This window comes from Xiphophorus maculatus, chromosome 24 (assembly GCF_002775205.1).
Source record: "Xiphophorus maculatus strain JP 163 A chromosome 24, X_maculatus-5.0-male, whole genome shotgun sequence".
Taxonomy (NCBI): domain Eukaryota; kingdom Metazoa; phylum Chordata; class Actinopteri; order Cyprinodontiformes; family Poeciliidae; genus Xiphophorus; species Xiphophorus maculatus.
The window spans coordinates 5188233-5206307 of NC_036466.1; the positions used below are offsets into that span (position 1 = coordinate 5188233).

The following is an 18075-nucleotide window of genomic DNA, read 5'->3' on the forward strand; positions in this document are numbered from 1 at the left end:
CACAGTGCTATAATTTCTTAATAAAAGAAATATTATCAAGAAGTTCATTTATTCAGGAATCAAATCTTAAGTCATATGAAATGTACTTGAAAACCAGAAATTTACATATAGCGAATAAAACGACACACATTTTTTTTCTCGCTGTCTGAGGATTTTTTTTGTGGATTTTTTTTTTAAATTATTCTAATTAAAGTTAAACCAAACTTTAATTAGAATAACCAAAATTCTCCTTTTGTTTTTAAGCCAGGTAAAACCCCACTGAGATATAGATCTCATTTTCAAGAGGGACCTGAGCAGAAATGCAACACACCTAGTTACACAAAAGTAAAACAAGTTAAAACGTATTTCTAGCTGCAGATGATGAGACAAAATATGTCATCTCAGGCCCAGAGAGCATTAGTGATAAGTGCTGTAATGGAGTGTGTGGCCTAAAAGCCTGATGCAGTCCGACCAGTTCTGTTAGAAAATATGGTCTAAATTTCCACCAGGGTATATGTTTGGGCAAGAACAAACCGTGCATCCGCTAACTATTCACAGTGCTTCACTTTTTCCACATTTTATGTTACAGCCTAATTCAAAACTATAAAAAAAAAAAATCTCTTTACTCAAAATTCAACGCACCAATAACCCATTATGACAATGTAGAAATTAAGATTGTTAGTGTTTTCGAAATTTATTAAAAACGGAAACTCACCTCTAAGTTGTAGAAACAACTTTTAAGTTTAAGTTGTTTCTGCAACTTAAATGGAGTCCATCAGCGGTCAATTCAGGTGATTGGTCTTGATTTGGAAAGGCACACGCCTGTCTATATAAAGTTCCACTGTTGACAGAGCAGGTCAGAGGTCAAACACGAAGCATGGAATCCAAGGGGTTTTATGTAGACCTCTGAGACTCCCAAATCTGGAGAAGGCGCTGGATATTTTTAACGGCATGTAATTAAGAGCAATCATTTGGTCATCATAATAGCAAAGCCACAGACATTAATCACAAGAGAGAAAAAGTAAAGGGTTATGAGCTTGTGATGTTGTGTTTGCTGCTGTAAATGTGCTATGTAAATAAACTTTGACTTGACTTGACACACCAAGATCCTTTTTTACTGCGGGATCGCTTTCAAACTGTCAGATTTTCACAGACTATTAGAATTCCAGTATATTTTATTTGTTGTGAATTTAATCGATCAATCACATGATGCTGGAACTTAACACGTTTAAATGAAAATCAGCATGTCCCAAGAAAACATTCGCATTCAAATGTCTGCAAAGCTGCTTTAATTATTTTTCACATTTATTCTCTTTGATGTAGAAACTCATAATATAATTTCCGCATTTGACTGTTTTTGCTCAAGCGATTGAAATAAGCTAGCATGATAAATGAAAACGGAATAATTACGTAAAAGAAGGTTGTTTTAGCGTATTCTCAACATGCTCCAGTAAAGCGGGAAAAAAGCGGGCCTGGCAACCACCCGTGTCATCTACCCTGGCTCGTGAGCTCTACGTCGCAAACGTGATTGGACAGCAGACGGAGACAGTCACAAGAACAGATTTCCACCCGAGAAGCTAAAGGTAACGTTAGCTAGTTTATTGTTTTTACTGCTTTTTATTCCCACTTCCTACGAAGAAAGATTAAAACAATGAAATAAAATAACGTTTGAGTCTATTTAATCTTTTAGGTTAAAGTTAACTCATTTTTATAAAGAGCTCTGTTGAAAGTGCAATGTTATTATCACGCCGATATAACTTGAAATGTTAATCGTTTCTATATTGCTGATTATTATGACAAAATTGCGTCAAAATTTAATATGCTTGGCTAGAAACGGGCTTCAGCGAGTTTTCGTGTCTGGGAACATGTGGAAGCTGTAACAAATATGGCGGCGGAGCACCAGCGCCAAGCTGCTGCCTTGAAGTTTGGAGCAACATGGCGGTCGTGGCTTCGCATAAGGACGACACTGACATGTGCTGCAGTTGTGTTAGAGTGACATAATTAGCGGGAGACCGCATTGTAGGCTTCATTTCTCAATTATTCATAACCAGCCCGTCGTTGAAACATTAGCTTAGTAGCAGTTATCGCGGTGTTTGCCGGGTTTTCGAGGCATTGACGTCGAAGTTAGCGTTCAAATGTTAACGGGCTATTGAGCCAGGGTTTTTAACACCGTCTGGGAAAGTATGGAATTAAATTTTATACGTTTTCAATTGTGCTTTCATGTGAATTATACCGAAGAGTGTTGGAAAAAAATATTTATTTCCATTGAGTTGGGCATTCCCGTAGTTTATTGTACCTTTTTTAAGGGATGCAAGAGAAAGTTCTAGCTGTAGACATATTTCTATATTGTGGTTTGCCTTCCAACATCTAGTACAAATAATCTGCTTCCTAAAGGGGTTAAAGATTTTTAAACCATGATTCTGTTAAGTTACTGGTAATACATTAAAATCCTGAAGTCATGGAGAGGGGAAAAAAATTAAATTGTAATTTTTTTCTTTTTTAAAAAGATCTCCATAAATATGGACGAGTGGGAAGAAGAGGTGAGCTACTTCTCTCCTAATTGACCAATAAGTTCGTTGCTAGTGTTTTCCAACTGTCAGCATGCGATTTAACTCTTTATTTCTTTTTTTTTTTTTTTACAGGAAAATAAAGCAACTACATTTACAGCAGCCAGCTATTCCTCTAATGATGGTAAAGTTTCAAATGTCTCCTGCTGGTTTTTCATTAACTACATTTTATTGCGTCATATTTAAATGGAGGATGTAGCTAAGTTAAAAGAAACAACAACTAATCTTTAAACTGTTTTTTTGTCTTAAGCGGCAGGAAGAGACTCATGGAAAAGTGAACATGGTGAATTTGGACGAGGTAAGGAAGTGCCGTAAGCACTTTCTGATCTTTTTTCCATCACAGAGTTTAAAGTCACAGAGACTGAGTTGATGTTTTTCTCTAGGTCGAGGGGGCAAAGGGAGAGGCAGAGGAGGATTTTGGAACTCCAGCGCAGGTTCCCGTTAATTCAGTTTAATGGTTTTCAACAGAAAATTTGATACAGTGATCCATCCATTTTCAATACTGGTGAAGTCCAGTGCAGGGGGAGACAGGTGGTTGTCTGTCTTTATAGTGCAGCATATTTTTGTAAGAAAATTTTCTTGTTTGGATACAAGCCTAAGAGTTTATGAGGTCATATGGTGACCATTTTGAACTCTTTTCTCCAGAAAAGAGAATCCCTAGATCCAGACTATGTAGGACTTCTATATCACAAGCAGACACATTCATCTCTATCTAATTTAAAACTTTAGTGCAAAAATTAGTTTTTCATGACAACCATCTTAAGAAATAAAAACATGTCAGTAAATATGATTCATATGGGCCCACCTATGTATGCCTTAACAGCATTTATCACAATGGAATGTTTTATTCCATTGTGATAAATATTGTCAAATTTAGTGCAAAAATAAGTTTTCTTTTATGACTGTGGTGGCCATCTAGATTTTTTTTTTCCTCAACCAACCAAGATGTTGAAAACATCTGCTCCAAGCAAGGTTCTTGTATCCATATGAAAGGTTCTGCTGCATTTTTAAACGACCTGCTGCAGTATCAGGGGTCAGTCTGGGTAGAAGTGATTGTTGAACTCTCTAGTGTTCTAAATCTTCAGGTTTGTTGTTGCCGCAGACGGAGACAGCAGGGAATCTAACGAAGACGGGGAAAGACATGGTTTCAGTGGGAGAGGAGGTCGAGGTGAGACTTGAACCAGACTAGACCTTCCTTTGTCCACATGAGGAAAAAAGAAATCTGTTTATGTTTGGCACTAGATCACAGCAGACCAGTTCCATTAATATTCAATCTAACTCCAGGACAGTCAGATAAAGATTCAGCTACACAAGTATTTTAAGTATATTATTCTCCAGCTATCTACAAGAAAAGCCTTGGCTGACTTTGAGCTGCTCTGTTGACTTTACCTGTCCTATTATCAGGGCGTGGCCGAGGATTCAACAGGATGAACTCAGACAGTCTCTCTGGTAATGTTTGTAAATCTTTATTTTGGTTTTGTTTCCTGGGAGTTGATCAGCCTCTAAGACTTTTGGTCTCTGATTTGCAGAGGATGGTGATGGAGCTCATGAGAATGGTAGGAATGACCATGAAGGTTTTCCTTCTGCTGCTCTAAGAGCTCCTGATTGGCTGAATGTTCTGATTGGTAGGGTTCAGAGGGCGAGGAAGAGGAGGTCGGGGAGGAAGAGGAGGATTCAGACAAGGTACCAGTAGATGCACAGTTTTCTGCACACACAGGTGTTGCTGTTGACTAATCACTGCTTGTGTGTTGAAGATGCTGAGCAGGGAGGAAGAGGAGGATTTGGTGGAGGTTGGCCGCCCAGACCTTTGTCTTGAGAGGAGTTTTCTGTCAGCAAGAGCTCACTGTGTCTGTCGTTGCAGGTTACCGTGGAAAAGACGAAGAGACCTTCAATCCAGGTTTGAGGCTGCAGGACGAGAGAATGAACTGATGTGTGTGAGTGTGAATCTGTAATGGCTGTTCTGTGTGCTGCAGGAGAAGACAAAGGTTCAGTCAAGGACGACCCTGATAGTGACAGTAAGTGATCGTCTGGGCTCTTAGATAAACACAGCATGTTCTGCCGCCTAGAACCTGGTGTCTCTGTTCTGACCCGCAGAACCGAGAGTCACATACGTTCCTCCAACGCTCCCTGAAGACGAAGACTCCATCTTCTCCCATTATAAGAGTGGAATCAACTTTGACAAGTACGACGACATCTTGGTGGACATCAGCGGCACCAACCCCCCCAGGGCCATCATGGTGAGTCCCTCAGCTGTGTGTCTGATGGAGGACTGCAGCCACACTGACTCCGTCCGTCCCTCAGACCTTTGACGAGGCGGCCCTGTGTGAGTCCCTGAGGAAAAACATCAGTAAGTCTGGCTACGTGAAGCCGACCCCGGTGCAGAAGCATGGCATCCCCATCATCTCTGCAGGCAGAGACCTCATGGCCTGCGCACAGACCGGCTCTGGGAAGACGGTGAGATCTTAAAGATAGGAATTCTGTTGAATAATAAAAATGTTGTACTTTTGGATATGATCCAACCAGTGTGTAAAATCTTAAACTAAGCGTTCCTTCCTGTCCTGTAGGCTGCTTTCCTGCTGCCCATCCTGCAGCAGCTCATGACGGACGGCGTGGCGGCCAGTCGCTTCAGTGAGACACAAGAACCCGAAGCCGTCATAGTCGCTCCAACCAGAGAACTCATCAACCAGATCTACCTGGAGGCTAGGAAGTTTGCTTATGGGTAGGTGTGAGGGTTAGAAACCTGCCAGCCTGGCTGGCTGGAGGACCAGGCAGGAGCTGAACTCTTCCTCCTGGTGTTTCAGGACGTGTGTCCGACCTGTTGTGGTCTATGGAGGAGTCAGCACTGGACACCAGATCAGGGAAATCCTGAAAGGATGTAACGTGGTGTGTGGAACTCCTGGACGTCTGCTGGACATGATTGGGAGAGGAAAGGTGAGGACAGGAACACTTCTACTCCTCTGGGTAAAGCAGAGAGGAACTAAGTGGGTGTGTGCCAGGTGGGACTGAGTAAGGTGCGGTACCTGGTGCTGGACGAGGCCGACCGGATGTTGGACATGGGCTTTGAGCCAGACATGCGGCGCCTGGTTGGCTCCCCTGGGATGCCGTCCAAGGAGAATCGTCAGACTCTAATGTTTAGCGCCACCTACCCTGAAGACATCCAGAGGTCGGTCTGCTGAACACATAGTCTTCCAGCTTCACCTTCATGGCCCCGCCTCATTCATGGTTCTGCTCCTTAAACAGGATGGCTGGCGACTTCCTAAAGCTGGATTATCTGTTCCTGGCTGTGGGCATTGTGGGCGGAGCCTGCAGCGACGTGGAACAGAAGTTTGTACAAGTCACCAAGTTCTCCAAGAGAGAGCAGCTGCTTGATATCCTCAAAACCACAGGTACACTGGTGGCTGGGAACTCTGTTTACTTTCTATCTGTGCAGGACTTTAACTGTTTATGCAAATTAGGCAAAATTTGGCCAAGTTGTCCATTTACATAAATTGGGGAAAAAATTACATAAAATCTTTTCTCTCTCCAAATCTTAAAAATGCTTTTTGCAGCATCTTTAGCTGTGCCCCATGTCCAACACCTGAATCAAGTGTTTAAACCAACTGTTTATTAACTTTGAATAAAATGTAAAAATTGATCAGAATTTTTCCCCTTTTGGCCCTGAAACTAAAAACTCTTCATGTTGTGGTTTTCCAATAAAGGAGCTGATTTTAGCTGCTAATCCTGGCAGTTAATGATGATACAAATTCTGAAATATTATTATTTATAGTGAAGACTGAAGATCATATTGGTATTTGTTAAAAACAACTATTAATCCATGAATATCTGGAGATATTTAAGAGAATGATTGAAGTTGCTATATAATTTTTGTGCCCATGGAACAAAATGGGCGGAGCACATAATGAAGAATTAAACATGATCACTTACTGTGTCAACTGGTGGAGCAGATAATGAGATGCTGCTACACCAGTGAGAGGCTGAGGGTTGATGACCTTTGACCTCTGTGTGCAGGAACGGAGCGTACCATGGTGTTTGTGGAGACCAAGAGACAAGCAGACTTCATCGCTGTGTTCCTGTGCCAGGAGAAAGTTCCAACCACCAGCATCCATGGGTACCTCACTCCTCCATCTCCTCCTGTTGTTGTTGTTTTTGTTGCCCACGGTAACTGTGTGTGTCTGGTAGTGACCGAGAGCAGAGGGAACGGGAGCTGGCTCTGACAGATTTCCGCTCTGGGAAATGTCCTGTTCTGGTGGCCACCTCCGTAGCTGCCCGTGGTCTGGACATTCCAGATGTTCAGCATGTGGTGAACTTTGACCTCCCAAAGGACATCGACGAATACGTCCATCGTATTGGGAGAACTGGGCGCTGTGGGAACGTTGGGAGAGCCGTGTCATTCTTTGACCCAGAGGTTGACGGGGGGTTGGCCCGCTCCCTGGTCACGGTTCTGTCCAAGGTGAGACTCTGAGCTCTGATTGGCTCTCAGCTTGTGATAACAGCCTGTGTTTTTCTCTCCTGACAGGCGCAGCAGGAAGTGCCGCCATGGTTGGAGGAGTCTGCCTTCAGCAGCCACGGCGCCGGCTTCAACCCCAGGAAAACATTCGGCTCCACGGATTCCAGAAAGGTAATTACTTCCACTCTGACTCTGAGCCATGTCTGATTTTCTGCTCTTCTAACACGTTTGCTGTGTTGTGTGTCTGCAGACGGGCTCCTTCCAGGAGAGCAGCGGGAAGAGCCAGGCTGCAGCTCAGGCTGCAGCTGATGACGAGGAATGGGAGTGACGCTTCTCCAGATCCCAGACTGTTGATTTGGTTCTTTGGTTCACTTGTTGTTTCAGTGTTTGTTAAATGAATCCTGGGGAAGCTCAGCTTGTGAATGTTGAATGTAGAACCCCGGGCTTGCATGCAGCTTTTTTTTTACTTGGTGATATTGTGCAGTTTTGATTTCAATTTTCGATAAATTAAAACGGTCAGTCTGCTGATCAAACTTAGTGTTTTTATTTCTTTTGAGCATTGGCACTCCTGAAATGAGCAATAAATAGTGAGCAGCCTGAATTTTTCCTATTACTGAAAGTCAAACACACGAGGCAAGTTAGAGGTAAAAGCTCAGCTTTCCAGTTGCAGTACAGCTGCTCTGCCACACTCAGTTTTCCCATCAATCAATGTTCAAAGCAACAGTTCAGTAATGTAGTCAGTGTGGAGATCCAAAGTGACGTGATCAGCAGAGGTCCAGGTGATGCAGGGACAAACGAGCAGTAAGAGTGGAGCTCATCCTCATGGTCAGCAGCACAGAATGTAAACGACTCCCTGAAGAATGCATGTTTAAATGAACTCCAATAAAATTACTTTAAAGGAAAAACGTTGTTTGAAACAAAAACAAAAAAAGAATGACTTTGTTAACCCATTTATTCCTTTTTCTGGGTTCCTTATATGTGTAGAACTTTCCAGAGTTGGGTAACTTTGGAATGTTTCCAGACTATATTCCATCAATTCAATAAGACTTTATTAATACCAAAAGGTATTCGACTCATACAAGTTTGTTTAAAGAGTCGATGCTGAAGGATGCCCTGCAGCAGTCTGTATTTCAGCGATCTGAAGAAGCATCTGACTGAAGAACTGTTAAAACAGTCTTGTGAAGAGGATGCTGAGGGTTCTCTAATCTTCATATTTTGAAGACTCCACAGCGGTCCCCAAAGCTGTGGCTGTGCCACTGAGGTATTTGTAGATTCCATATCTTCAGACCTCAATTAAGAAATTAGTCTTTCTTTTATTTACAATTGAAGTCTTCAAACTACTACAGAGTGTTAGAGCTGTTATAGACAGAAATAAATTTGGCAAATTTCCACCAAAAAGCTATAATTTTGAGAATAAACATTTTTTTTTTTTTTTTTTTAAACCAGGATTATTTCTGAGTTTCAAAAGTTAAAAAAATGTTCCGAGTTTTCGAGTTCAGACATTTCCGAGGTTTTTGCTAGAAAACATTGAGATTAATCTCAAGATTTCTGCTGTTTTTTTTTTTGGTGGAAATTTTATCAATTTTTCTATCTATAATGGCTCTTGTATGCTGTTCTATTACACAGTTGCTTGGTCTCCAGACTATTTCAGTGTCATCGTGTTTGCCTTCTGTCTCCTAAACAGACCCACCCTGTCGACCTGGGATGAATAACACAAAAATCCCTTCAAGATCTATTGTGGTGTGGGCGGAGTCATTTACAATGATGCGTTCGCGGCACCTAAGAAGCATTCTTAGTTATAAGTGCGGCATTCCATGCATTATATACAGACGTTTCTCGACTTGAGCGTCGTATTGGGTTTTAAAATTAGAGTTGAAGAACCTCCGACTTTCCGAGTCGGAATTTCATCTTCAATTCATTTTTCCGACCTGGAATTCTAAATTTCCGAGTAAAGCCTCAACGCAGCATAACGCCATTGGTCAGTTAGAGGTCGCGCTTCCAGCGGAAGTGATTTGTTTGAAAGTTCTTTCCCATCTGGCTAGCTTAGAGACATGTCCACGTCTAGGTCCATCTGCTGCCTTTAGAGACGGACTGTGGGGAAACCATGAGTGGAAAAACGCGAGACAAAGTATGACTTCCGGATAGCCGAAGGGGTTTAATCACTATATGAGCTGTTAGTCTGAAACATCGGATAAAGACGGGCTTATATCTGACCTAGGTGTGTTTTTTCTCTTTATAACCGCCAGGTGGTGACATCGGGAAGACTGACAGGAAAAGTTACAGTGAGTCGGTGAGTTTGAAAGTTCAGAATAGATTTTAAAAGAATATTTTGTTATGCTGTCTTTGTTTTGTGAGATCAGAGCGCCTCCTGATGGAGGACCTCCACTCCAACCTCAGCCTGACTACTCTCTCTACTCCACAGACTCAGAGGACCAGGTAAGAATCATCCAGGGATTTTAGTCTCCAGGCCCATAACAATGACAGTTATGCCCAGATTTCATTCTGTTAGAGTCTATAAAACCCATTCTCTAAGCACCATGAAGCCCTGACCAGAATGAAAATAATTAATTTGGAATAGCCTCTTGATTGATTAGTAAGTCTTTGTTCTGCCCTCAGGTCACCACTCTACACAGGGGCCTGGACAAGTGTGCTGCCTTGCTCAGTGGCATTCTTGTGGCAGATGAAGCAGGTCAGGTGGCTTTCCTTCATACCTGGACTCAAAACTGTGACATTTATCTTAGGTTTGTGGCTGTTTGAGTTGAAGAACTGCATGGCCTCAGATCTGTGGCGTTTCCTGACGTGGACTGAAGGGCCGCTCAGACAGGAAGAAGCCATCATTCTTTTTGGCTCACTTTTCTGTGCAGAATTGTATTCATTTAGACTCACAAAGCTGCTTTTTTCCCCCGCCATTCTCCTGCGTCCGAAGCCGTGTTTATGGACAATGTTGATGCTTTCATTAAAGGTCAACAGAAGAAGACATAAATTGTAATATCAGCCCCTTTTTTATAGCAGTCAGTCTGTTAATTAGGTTTCTAACGTGTTTTCAGTGAAATCCTTTCACAGCTTTCCGTCGAAGGATCCTCCTGCAGAATAATCTAAGAAAATATATCCAAAATGCTGTGTTGTGTGTTCAAGCATCAGCAGGTCTTCAGAGAACCCCGAAGAAAGAAACGAGCAAGCCAAGATCCTCCAGTTTCCAAGGGAAAAAGCCTGGAAAGAAATTCCCAGCGAAGGCAGGTACTTGGTGTGTTTAGAGTCCAGTTTCTGATTTTAACCCAGTTTGAATGAAACGGTGCCCTCCAACATGCGTGGTTGTTTTTTTGTTGAGAGTTTAGGTTTCTACTAGGATAAACCTAGTAGAAACAGAAATACCAACATTTTGTTACGTAGGAAAAATCTGAAAAGTGTGGCATGCTTCTGTATTTAGACCCACTGAGTCAGAACCCTGGAGAAACAGCTTTTATGAAAGCTGCAAGTCCCTACCATCTTCTGCATTTTGGAATAGGTTCTTTTTCCTGTACTTAGCTGTGTTCTCTCTCTCTTTCTCTCTTTTTGTGTGGAAGCCACTCCAACTCTGTTAAGAATTGTAAAGGGTGGCACAGTCAAATCAAGAGGATCCACCTCCCAGGGGAAGGCGAGCGAAAGGAAACCGGCCATAAAATCAGCTGGTGAGTGTTGAAGTCCTTACAGGTCCAGCGTAGCTCACTGAATCCAAGTTGGCTGCAGAATTGTCGGGGTTTAAACATCATCCGCACGTATATTTATTCCAGTGGTTCAATGTAAAAAATATGAAACTCCATATAATTTCTAGATTCACACAGAGGGATGGATTTCAAACATTCTGATTTAAGGAAGTAATTAAATTTTAATGGCAGGACCGGGTTCCTGAATCGTCCATTTTTCCCCCCTGATCAAATAAAGTTAATGTAAATATTAATGTTTTATAGTTTTTGGCCAAAAACATAAAACAAAAGGTATTTTTACGAAGTTGAGATAAATTTTGTTTTGACATAAATTCCCAAAATCAAATTCATTTTAAAAATTATTATTACTTATTAAACTACACCTGCATACCTCTGCTTCCTAATCCCCTAATGTTTGTTTTGCCTCTCCACCCTCAGATACTCAGAGGTCAGAACGGCGCCAGCCAGCAGCCGCCCACAGCTTCACCCCTCCGGCTCCGCACTCCGGAGTGAAGCTTCATCCTCCTCAGAAACCAACCCAGTCTGTTCAGTCTCTGTCTGCGGGCTGTCAGACATCTGCGCGCCAGTCCGCCTCCGTCCCGCCTCCGCTGCGGTCCAGTGCAGCGCTGCGGGACCATTGGAACCATTCCCGCTCTGCGTCTGCAGTGTGCGATGGGAAGGAGGAGTGTGGTCCTGTGGGAGGTGCTGATGGTGCAGCCGGCTGCATCCCGAGGGAGAGCTGCTGCAGGGAGGAGATGCTCCGCTCTCTGCTGGAAGAAGTCCGGGCTCTGATTCCTGGACAAGGTGCCCAAATGGAACCTCTTACTGCTCCTTTAGCTTTATGTCTTCAGCTCCTGATATACGTGTGTGTGTGTTGGCAATGTAGCAGAGTGGCTGCTTGGCCGTTTGGAGCAGACCGTCTGTGTTTCAGACACTCGGAACCCTGAGCTCTGCAGGTACGCTATTGTTTCCCTTCATGCTCTACTCACCCATGGCTTCAGACACACCTCTGCCCTGAATTGTGTGTGTGTGTTTCAGTGTGAAGAATCGGCATGAGAAGGTGGAGGAGCCACAGAAAGGCCAGATACTACTTTCTTCAGAAGGTGAAGTTTTGCCAGTTGTTCTTTGCTAAACAGCAGCAGATGTTTTTGAAAGATGAAATTATTGGGAGTTGAATTGCATATTTACTCAACCTCTGTGTCTGATGTTGGCGTTTGACGATTTGAATCATGACACCATGTGACCCAGCCTGAAGGAAGTTGTCACCGCAGCATCCTGTTCTCCCCACAGAACCGAGCCTCCAACAGGAAGTCATCTCTGCCCAGTCCAGCCTTCAGCAACTCCAGGATGACCTCACAGAGCTACGGAAAGCTCTGCAGGACACACAGAGCCGGCTGAGGGACACCGAGGCAGAAAAGGCCCTCATTAAGACAGGTTCAGACAGACTGAGATTGTATCCATAGCAACTCCCTGCAGCGGTAGGAAGAATGTGAAGCGTGTTGAAAGGCAGTGAGACAGTGGTGAGGTGTGAGAAAAGAGTGAGAGCTGGGAAAATTTTTTTTTTTCTACTGTTAAATATAAAATATGATTTTTTTTTTATTGCATTGCAAAATAAGTATTTAGTTTAAATCTGGTGGTTTAAAATGTTTTTACTAATTCCTGAAGTGGTACGGAGGGAACAAGTTGACTTCTTTTGGTCAAGCAACATGTGCGTGTCTGCAGAGTTGGAGGCGGCTAGAAACCGGCTGCTGGAGAGCGAGCGAGAGAAGATTGAGCTAGCATCAGTCGCTCAGCTAAGACTGAAGGAAATTAAACATCTTAGAAGGTAGGCCTGGGTGTAGTTCTTAAAGAGTCCACCTGGGGGAGTTCTGCTTTACCAAATATTCTTCAGTCTGTAATGATATTTCCTTTAAAATCTAATGTTTCTCTAAGTTATCTGATCTTGCTGCTTCCTGTCTGTTTCAGGCTCCTTCAGAGTCACTATTCATCAAAACCCATGGATGTCCAGAACTCATTGTCCGTCACCAAGCAGTATTTTGGCCAACAAAATCAAGTAGTGGTATCGACTGACCGCATCAAGGAGTTCCTGATCTCCCTTAACCAGGGGGAGCCCACACACACCGAGAGTCTGCGCGTTGCTGCAGAACGAGAAGAAAACTCGAAAGGCGACGGATCAAATCAAAGAGAGCAATGTGTTGAGACGTTACCTCATCACCAGGATCATCATCATCATCACCCCAACCTAGCCTTCTCTGAGGACGTCCCGCCGTGCGAGGCGGCGTCTGTGTGGTCCAACTGGAGCATGAAGTCGGAGTCGACCTTTAACACCAGAGATGAGGCGGCGTTCAGAGATGGCCTGGCAGCTCTGGACGCCAGCATAGCCAACCTGCAGAAAACCATTCAGCTGGATCTGAGGAAGTGACCCGTCGGCCTCCAGGTTTCTACAGCTCAGTGTTTGACCTTTTTTTTTTTTTTTTTTTAATATATGTAAGGATTCAAATAAAGTATCTTTCCTCCTTTTTATTCTTAAAACCTCTGAGCTCAGCTTTACATCAAGGAAAGAGCAGATTTCTTAATCACAGCAAAAACTCAGAATATGTCGCTATGTGTAAAACCGGTTTTATTAGGAAAGAGCAGGACAAAATAGAAAACTAGCTCTGAATAGCAATGTTGCTGGTTTAAGGCAGTTGTGGCAGCACAGCTGACATGGCTTGTCCTTTTAGCACAAGGTTCCCCTTCCATAAAACATAAATAGGTTTGGATTAAGTCCCTGGAGACAGAATCGCAGCACGGTACAAAACGTTCCCTTTGGTACATCGAGGCTTTCAGTTTAGTTTCAGTGCAGCAGATCCTCTTGGTGATGGACAGAGGGGGGGCTCATCTGGCCACCCCTCATAGTGCAAAAGCAGCGGCGGTGTAAACGTGAATACACCACACGAGGTGGCTGGTGGGAACCGTCAGTTTTACAGGAGCTACCGCAACCAACCTGGCAACTTGCAAGTTGCTCATGTCGATGTTCCGTGCTTTCCAAGAGCTCCCAGCTCTTCAGATTATTTTCCAAGCTCCTTAAATGTATCTAAAAAAACCCCAACTAAATACAGAACCAAAGAAAAGTGGAGACAAAGTTCCAATAGAGGGATAAATCACAAAGGAAAGAAGGGGAGGAACAAAAAAAAGTAACGAGAGAAGATGTAAGGAAGTAAGGGCGATGGAACTGAAGGACATCAGGAGGAAACTGAAGGAATGAAGGCACAAATTATGGACAAGTACAGAGAGAAAAGATAAAAAATGAATAATAATGTAAAAAGTAAAGTAGGACACAGGGAAGAAAAGAGACAATGTACAGACAGCATGAAGGAGAATAATGTCTGGAAAAAAATATTTTTACATGCTCATTTTCCTTCTCCATACTTCAAGATCTGAAAAATACTGAACTCCCAATTCCATAGTTTTCCAGGCCCAAGTAGAGCGTCTCCCTGAGTGAAGTTGGTCCCCCACCTCCTTCAAATCAAGCAAGCAAATGCTTTTATTTTGAAGATATTGATGAAAGTTTAAGAGGTCAAAGGTTCGACTGGCCCCCCCCTCCACATTACCCAAATAAACATTTGTGGAGGAAACTTTTAGCAGCACAAAGTAGCACAGTTTGACTTCAAATTAGTTTGATATCATAAATATTGGAGGGGCTCGTTGACCTTGTCTGACCTCTGGAAACGTAAAAATGTTCGCAGCAGAGCGAAAAATCTAGCTGCACAAATGTTTGACACCAATTTAGTTTGTTTTGAAGAAGGTTCAACTTGACTCGGATGGAGCGTCTCGGAGCGTGGCTGGGTCACGGTGTGTCCGTTCCGTGCAGTACAGTTAGCAAAGTGGCTTTAAACGTGAAAATCACGTTTGTTCTGGTACCATTCTCCTGACTGGACCCGTAGTATGGGGACATTCTTTAGAGTGTTTCACATCTCTCCACAGACTTATTTGCCAAATTGTCCGTTAAAAGTAGACCAAACTGAATCTTAGGACCATTCTTAAGTCTGAAACATTGGGGGAAACCAAACAAGAACAATTAAGACTTCAGGACGGTGAAGATGTTTCAGTTTCTGACTCGTGTGTTTGACCTCCTGAACTCTATTCAGCACCAAAGTTCCTGAAGTCTTGCTGCTGTGACTCTGAGCCCAACGGCGTCTCGGCAGCTTCATTTACGAGCCGTGGTAGAGGTGGACGGTGCTGGTCAGAGGCTGCCTGCAGCCGCTGTCGCTCAGGTCTTCGGCCGTGTCTCCGAAGCCGTGGTAGTGTCCGTAGAGCAGCGAGTCCCCGCAGTCGGCTCCTGTCAGCCGCCAGTGTTCCGGCCGGTTGGAGCCAGAGCTGCCGGCCAGGTGCAGCGAGCCGCACATTTCGGCTGGACCGGGCAGAGAGTGGCGTCGTTCTTCTGGTAGTGTGTCCTCAGAGGGAGGGGTGGGCTGATGTGCGCCGAGGAACGCTTTGGTGTTTGCGTCTGTGTGTGGAGAAAATACAGCAAAAGCAAATTCCGGAAGAGTTCAGGTGTAATGTTTGAAAAGAAATCTCCCGTCGTTGGCTGGTGGATCTGAGCTGGTTCGATTCTCACCTGAGCTCGGCTCCATGCTCATGGTCTCCACCTCGTCACCAACGCTGCTCTGCACCAACACTGCAACAGTTCCAACACACACTTCTGCACTGAATGGTTCTTATATTCATGGTTGTTGTTTTTTTTCACATTTCTTACCCTCCGCTCTCCGGGCCTTCTTCATGTGATGGGTCTCCTTTTGGGTCTGCTGCCTCTTCCTGCAGTGCTGTCCCTGCCCACAGGGGGCGCAGTCTCGGAGCACACTGAGCTGGACCAGCTGTGTCTGGGCGTTGGAGATGATGCAGAAGCAGTCATGAAATCCGTGAGCTTGGGCAAGGTCAGCTGCCGTCTGTCCGCTGGCGTTCCTTAAGCTGAACAGGAAGGAGAACTCGGGAATTAACGGTAGAATTCCAACATTTTCCGGCCTCAGTTTCCAAGACTTCTTAATCCTTTACTTTCTTTTAAAATGAGAATCATCGAGTCTCCAGAGCATAAGCGTTTCCATGAAACCCAATCTGTTACTCCAACCGCACACCTCACCACTGTCTTCCTGCCCTTGTTCCCCCCCTTGTTGCTTACATATAAACATTTACAAATATGCCCTGAGCCCTGGTCTTCAGTTTACATTATGTTGGTCTTCAGATCTGGAACAACGCACCTGTTAACCCAAGATCTTCCAGAAACTGTTGACCCCGATTACTCACTGTGGTTCTGCTCCGGCTATCAACAGGACCTGAACACACTCCAAGCTTCCGGAGCGAGCCGCCTTGTGAATGGGAGCCTCACCGACGCAGTCCTGAGAACAGAGGATGTGGCTCAAACACCGGCTGGTCACAGGACAGCCGCACCGGCGTTCCACAGACGCACCTGTCTGTTGATGTCGGCGCCGGCCTGCGTGAGCCACACCACACAGTGAGGGTGCCCTCCGAACGCGGCGGTGTGAGTCGGCGTCTGGTTGAAGCGGCTCGTCACTGTGTTCACCTCGCACCCCATCTGCACCAGGTGCACCACGCACTCCAGCTGGTCGAACACAGCATCAGACAGTGACATGTAGGAATCCTAAAAAGCTGCATTCTGGACGGCACCTCCTGGTTTAAGGTTTAGTCTTAATGTGGGACGCCTGGAGGTTCTGTTGTTGTGTTCAACCTCTTTATCTTGTCAAAGCAACATTTACAGTGTAAATACACGACAACCCAGAGGTTAGGGATTTTGTGTTTGCACTAATTTTTGGTGCATTTAATTAAGTAGGGAGAGAGGAACGTCACGATGAAGGAAAGACAAAGAAGAATTCTTCATTTAGAAAACTGAATAGGTAATAAGTTTGGAAATAGTTAAAATTGAGAAAGCATTAAAAATAAGTTTTTATTATGTTATTTTGTAAAACTAAACAAAATTAAAATTCTTGTAATTAAGCATTTCTCACTTACAGAATTTGTTTCAAACCCCAGTTTTTCCGGTTCTTTTTTTTTTTTTTTTTTTTACTTTTAAATCCTCACATTTCACTGTTGGTTGTTTTCGACCGTGTTCATGGCTTTATATGTTCTGCTGTTAAAAGCAGGTGTAGCAATTTATTAAAATTAAAGTGTGTCGTTAGTTAGGAAGAAGTATGTAAGATATATTATTTAGGAAGCATAGTAAATGTGAAAAGGTCGTCATGTTTGTGTTTTTATTAATGTTTTGTTCTATTGCCCCCCAAAAAAAGTTTAGAAATAGACATTTTAAAAAATGCAAAGAGAACCCAATGGATTATGTCTAATGTCTTAAATTGAATTATTAAATAAAAGTGCTTTTTTAAAAATCAGATTCTTATTTATCCGGTTGTATTTGAAATAAAAAAACAGCATTTCCGGTTTTCGGCTTCGCGCCAAAGCAGTGATTGGCTCAGCGGGGACCAATGAGAGCGCGGCGCCGCTTAGGCTTTTGTTTTTTTCTTTCACACAACAAAACTTTATTGAGAAGCAACCAACACAGCAGACGCTCAATAAAACAAACACGTTTAAGTCTGTACAGACGGCTTATGTTGCTGTTCCAGCCGCGGTTAAACTCACAGTTACAGACGCTGGGGCTGAAATTAAACTGAATATTTCTAATAATAAGAGGCATTCTTTTTTTTATATTTTCTAATGCAGAAAAAAATAACTTCGGCAAATCAAAACCCTACCTGTCCATAGTGAGCAGCCCAGTGAATGGGAGTCCATCCATAGCAGGAGTCCTCAGCGGTCAGATGAGCCTGGTTTGACAGCTGCTCCAACAATGACATCAAAGCCATAAGATCTCCATCCCGGCACGCGCGGTGGATGGGAAACTGGTTAAAAAAGCCCTCATCGCGAGACAACTCGGCTCCCACTCCCACCGACATAAGATAAATTGTTCACGCCGCGTGGATTACAGAGTTCCTCTGGGTCACTTCTGGTCTCAGCGGAGATTTTGAAACACAAAAGAAAAAGGGGATAATGCTGCTTTCAATTGGAGCCGGAAACTCGGGATTTCCAGTACCTGAATTAAAATCAAAATAAACGTTATTGAAAGAGGGGGATGCCTAATTTATGGATTTGAACAGTTTCCTATCCACCAGTTAAAAAAATTTCAAAAAAAGTCTTGCATATTTAACAATTTTTAATTTTTAAAAAAATATATATTTTAAGAAGTAAAATACTTTTGAGCATTGCTGCAACTTACGTTGAGCAACCTACACAACTTTCGAAGGCATATTTGTAATGAACAGAAAAGAAACACTACAACTTAAATCTACTTTGTACGTCGAAGAGGAAAAGGACGGAAATTATTTCAATTCAAAAAGCTTCCATATCCGAGACACAC

General features: G+C 43.4%; 3 protein-coding genes across 4 annotated transcripts; 2 read left to right on the forward strand and 1 right to left on the reverse strand.

The window, feature by feature from the left end:
• Positions 1–1261: 1261 nt before the first annotated feature.
• On the forward strand, positions 1262–7599 carry ddx4 (DEAD-box helicase 4). Its single transcript, XM_023329176.1, has 22 exons — positions 1262–1562; positions 2487–2519; positions 2622–2670; positions 2797–2844; positions 2930–2980; positions 3649–3714; positions 3951–3995; positions 4076–4102; positions 4176–4229; positions 4301–4336; positions 4408–4443; positions 4520–4561; positions 4641–4783; positions 4848–5000; positions 5111–5265; positions 5348–5477; positions 5543–5709; positions 5787–5932; positions 6555–6654; positions 6726–6996; positions 7063–7164; positions 7244–7599. Exons 2-22 carry the CDS (start codon positions 2499–2501, stop codon positions 7319–7321), a joined length of 1920 nt encoding a protein of 639 aa, XP_023184944.1. The 5' UTR covers positions 1262–1562; positions 2487–2498; the 3' UTR covers positions 7322–7599.
• A 1418-nt stretch (positions 7600–9017) lies between these two features.
• ccdc14 (coiled-coil domain containing 14) lies at positions 9018–16071 on the forward strand. Of its 2 annotated transcripts, none has more exons than XM_023329890.1 (13): positions 9018–9121; positions 9240–9283; positions 9354–9429; positions 9610–9682; positions 10129–10230; positions 10557–10661; positions 11115–11480; positions 11563–11632; positions 11715–11779; positions 11967–12110; positions 12399–12501; positions 12642–13113; positions 15986–16071. In XM_023329890.1, exons 1-12 carry the CDS (start codon positions 9098–9100, stop codon positions 13096–13098), a joined length of 1629 nt encoding a protein of 542 aa, XP_023185658.1. In that variant the 5' UTR covers positions 9018–9097; the 3' UTR covers positions 13099–13113; positions 15986–16071. The 2 variants fall into 2 exon arrangements, with proteins under 2 accessions (XP_023185658.1, XP_023185657.1); XM_023329889.1 differs by lacking the exon at positions 15986–16071 and adding an exon at positions 15480–15562.
• Positions 13132–17694, reverse strand: LOC102235755 (ankyrin repeat domain-containing protein 10-like). Its single transcript, XM_005807830.2, has 6 exons — positions 17417–17694; positions 16123–16275; positions 15960–16051; positions 15415–15626; positions 15277–15336; positions 13132–15165 (listed from the first exon to the last, which is right to left on the reverse strand). The coding sequence occupies exons 1-6, from the start codon at positions 17612–17614 to the stop codon at positions 14870–14872; spliced, it is 1011 nt and encodes a 336-aa protein (XP_005807887.1). The 5' UTR covers positions 17615–17694; the 3' UTR covers positions 13132–14869.
• Between the last annotated feature and the right edge of the window lie 381 nt (positions 17695–18075).